This window comes from Caenorhabditis briggsae, assembly GCF_000004555.2.
Source record: "Caenorhabditis briggsae complete genome, chrIV, whole genome shotgun sequence".
NCBI lineage: Eukaryota > Metazoa > Nematoda > Chromadorea > Rhabditida > Rhabditidae > Caenorhabditis > Caenorhabditis briggsae.
This window is the reverse complement of record NC_013487.2, coordinates 7,685,482-7,688,985: the sequence shown is the minus strand read 5'-3', so window position 1 is coordinate 7,688,985 and position 3,504 is coordinate 7,685,482. Positions and strand designations below refer to the sequence as shown.

Here is a 3,504-nt window from a genome sequence, read left to right as displayed (position 1 = left end):
TCAGACACAACCAGACACTAAATTTTGAACTGTATTCCTAAAGTTATGAACATCATCTTCCTTATTTAAAAAAACGCTAGAGGCGTCTGTCCGTCCTCGTGTCCGTCTGTGGACTTTTGAAAAAATTGAAAAATACATATATATTTACGTGACCCTTTTATTTAGAAAAAGTGAGAAACGAAGCTACGAAAATTTGAAAAACTAGATTGAATCGCGTCGAAGGCGCACCAGCTTGCTGGTAGGGAATAAACAACTATCTTAAACACGTTTTCTCTAATTTTACTGAACTGTAATAGCCATTGTTCGGACTACTGTACTATGTCAAAGCTCACATTTAAGAATAAAGTCCCACTAAAAACTTTAAAAAACTCTTTTCTCAAAGTAGACGAGACTCTTGTCCTAGACAGCAACAGTCCACTTGTTTCTTCTTTTTGCTTGCAAATTCGTGAACTCGCACCCTCTCTTTTTTATGCCGAAACTTTTCATTTATGTCGCTTAAGTACACTCATCGGATTTCACAGAAGATTTCGGGTAAACTGTTCACGCCAGTTGCAAAAAAAAGAGTCTCGAGTGAAATGAGGTGGAAAATGATGTTATTGACCTGGTTAATCTCCGTTTGAAGTAGAATACGTACAAGGGGAAATAGAGTATGGGATTTATATATGAAAAAATTATTAACCCTAGAGAGCAGCTTAAAACAAACATGTAAAGTAGCACTTAAAATAATTTATGAGGCTTATCGTATTGTTAAGTTTTCGAAAATAGCCTTAATTTCATAATAACCATGTCAAAAACTAGTTTTTCACTGTTGAAAATTTGTCTCGTCAGAATGGAAACTTTACACAATCAGTTCCTTTTTCAGAAGACCGTGATTTTCCTGAATTTTTAATTCTTCATATGTCAAGCAAACTCTCTTTCGAATAAGTTATTCACAGACTCTAGAAGATATAAGGCACCGTACAACACACAATAAATAAAGTAATTCTTAAAATACTATCCCGTTGATGTTTTTTAGAATTTATAAACCATAAAACCTATAATAGAAGACCGCCCACTTTCCAGTCTGAGCTCAATTATCTAAATTCCCATGCAATATTTAAAAAGTATGTCAACAGACAAAACACTCCTGATCTTATGACAAACAATTTATCAGTTGACATCTTTCCGATATCTTTGACAGGAACCGAACGAAAAGGACTGAAAGTTAAAAGTTAGGAACTCCTTCAAATTATAGGTTTTACGGTTATTTCACTTTCCAACCCCCTAATATTCAATTGAGACAAATCTTCATCAATCAGAAATCAGATATCCACTCAATCTCTTTTTTTTCGAGTGTCCTTACACCCGCAACTTGTCATATCTTCCTGTCTTTATTCTCCAAATCCTTTGAGCACATCCGGTTCGTCACATAATTTGTCGGCGGAGCCACCCTCTCAAGATGACCTCTCTGGAAAATGAGTTGCCGCCGCCACCGCGTCGCGCCGCACAGCTCTTTAGACGACTCTCAAGTTTTTGATCATGTTTTCCGCACGTGTTTACATTTATCTATCCGAAGTCATTTGGACATTTTTCACCAATCCGACACACAATCTTTCCTTTTTTTCTCCAGAGATTTCATGGCTAGGACAGCTGCACCAACAACTACACCTCCTACAGAGAATAATGGATCTAGGAGTAAAAGAAGACGATACTTTGCAAATGGAAGAAGTAGGACAATCGAACTGTCAACACTTGCAGAGATTGTGAGGAGGAATTTGCTAAAACAGGTGAGCTGGATATTCATTTTCCCTATATTTCCCAATTTCAGAAGGAGCATCCTCTCAAGCAGAAGGTGTTCTGAAAGTGTTGACAACTCAGGATGATATGTGTATTGGGACTACAGGAGGCAGCTACAAGTCCTTGAAGCGTGGATCTGTGAAAGCACAAGCTCTGAAATTGAGTGAGAGACTTGCTCAAAAAAGTTCGTTTTATTTATTTTGAGCGGTTTCATTTTTGACATATGATGTTACAGTAGCCGCGGACAATTTAGCCAAAGAAAGTGAAGAAAAGAGTGAAATGGAGAAGCAAAGTTGTTCGAAACCCGTCGTAGTCGATGTCAAGTTGAGAAGGAATCTCACCGAAATCAGAAGGGATATAAGGAATTTTGAGGTGAGAATTTGGGAGCGTGATGCCTTTTTAAATGCCGTTAAACCTCTAATTTAATTGCTCCTTAGCTTTTAAACTAATCTCGGTTCCTTTTAATAATATAAGACGGTAGAAATTTGAAGAATTTTTTCTCATTTCTGAAAACCGAAATTTCTCAAATTTTATGTACAAAAAGAACAGAGTTAACAGAAAGAACAAACGTTTTTCGAAAAGTTTGTCTATTCCACAGATTTCGTCCAGTTTCGCAAAGTGTTTATTTGATGGATCTGAAAATGACCTTGAACAAAAAAAGGTGGACAAATTAAAATTGGACAGTGTGGACAGTTGGGACAGTGGTAGTAGTTTGCTCAAATCCGGGTGACAACCAATCTTCCTGCATTTTGAACTTCTTGTTGCTCTGTGCCTTCTTTCCTTCTACAGGTACAGAATCGGTTTGTCTCCCGATTTTGTACTTTTTTAAAGGGAAAAGTGGTCACGCCAAATTCAATTATTATTTGAATTGTGCCACGAGGTACAAAATCGGTAGGCATACCGATGCTGTACCTAGTGAAACAATTCAAATACGCTTATTTGGGTGAGAGTGATATCTGAAGATACTCATAGTTTGAGACTGGAGTACGTATACATATTCTCTGACCTCCGAATAGCCGTAGCTGTACTTGCACACCGTAATGGAATGGAACCAACTGCACGACAGGTGAACGCTATTTGATTTTTTCAAAAACCTTTCAAAAAATACCTCTTGAATTTCAGATGTTGATGAGTGTGCCGAAAATACAACTCTCTGTAAAACGAAAGATCCCGATGCCACTTGTGTGAACACAGATGGAAGTTATTATTGTGTTTGTGGGCCGAATATGTTTGGAAAATCTTGTCTATTCAGTGAGAAAACTGGAACCAAGTGTAAAGAACTAAGGGTTTGATTTCAGATAAGATCATCTACCAGATTTTGAACGCAAGTTACGGAAACTTGGGACCAGATGAACTGGATGAGGTGAGGCGAGATCAGATAATGATTTACTTCAGTGTTTTTATTCACAGATGGCACAAGAATTAACAAATGATCCAACGCTGGGTCGTGATATCGTTCCATTTCTGATTGGAGGATATAGTCAGGAAGTGAGAGAAAGTCTGTCGTGGACTGCCGAAGATATGTTCTTATGGGTTGCATATGAACAGCAGTTGATAGATTTGAAGTTGATATGATAAGATTACACCCAAAATAACTTTGGATATTTCAGTTCAAACTTTATAATGTGGAATGACAAAGTGCTGGGGAATTGCTTCACATTCAATCACATGAACTCTTTATTTCAATATAAAGCGAGGGCATCTGGATATGCAGGAGGATTGGAAATG

At 37.4% G+C, this 3,504-nt stretch overlaps 1 protein-coding gene across 1 annotated transcript in view; it reads left to right on the top strand.

Annotated features, from left to right (window-relative positions):
* Positions 1-1,785: 1,785 nt before the first annotated feature.
* CBG05888 overlaps positions 1,786-3,504 on the top strand; it is a gene marked incomplete at both ends in the record, with an annotated part of 3,590 nt that continues 1,871 nt past the window's right edge. Inside the window, 2 exons of the mRNA XM_002633130.1 lie at positions 1,786-1,960; positions 2,012-2,148. Coding sequence (XP_002633176.1) covers positions 1,786-1,960; positions 2,012-2,148 — 312 coding nt within the window. The remainder of the gene's footprint in view (positions 1,961-2,011; positions 2,149-3,504) is intronic.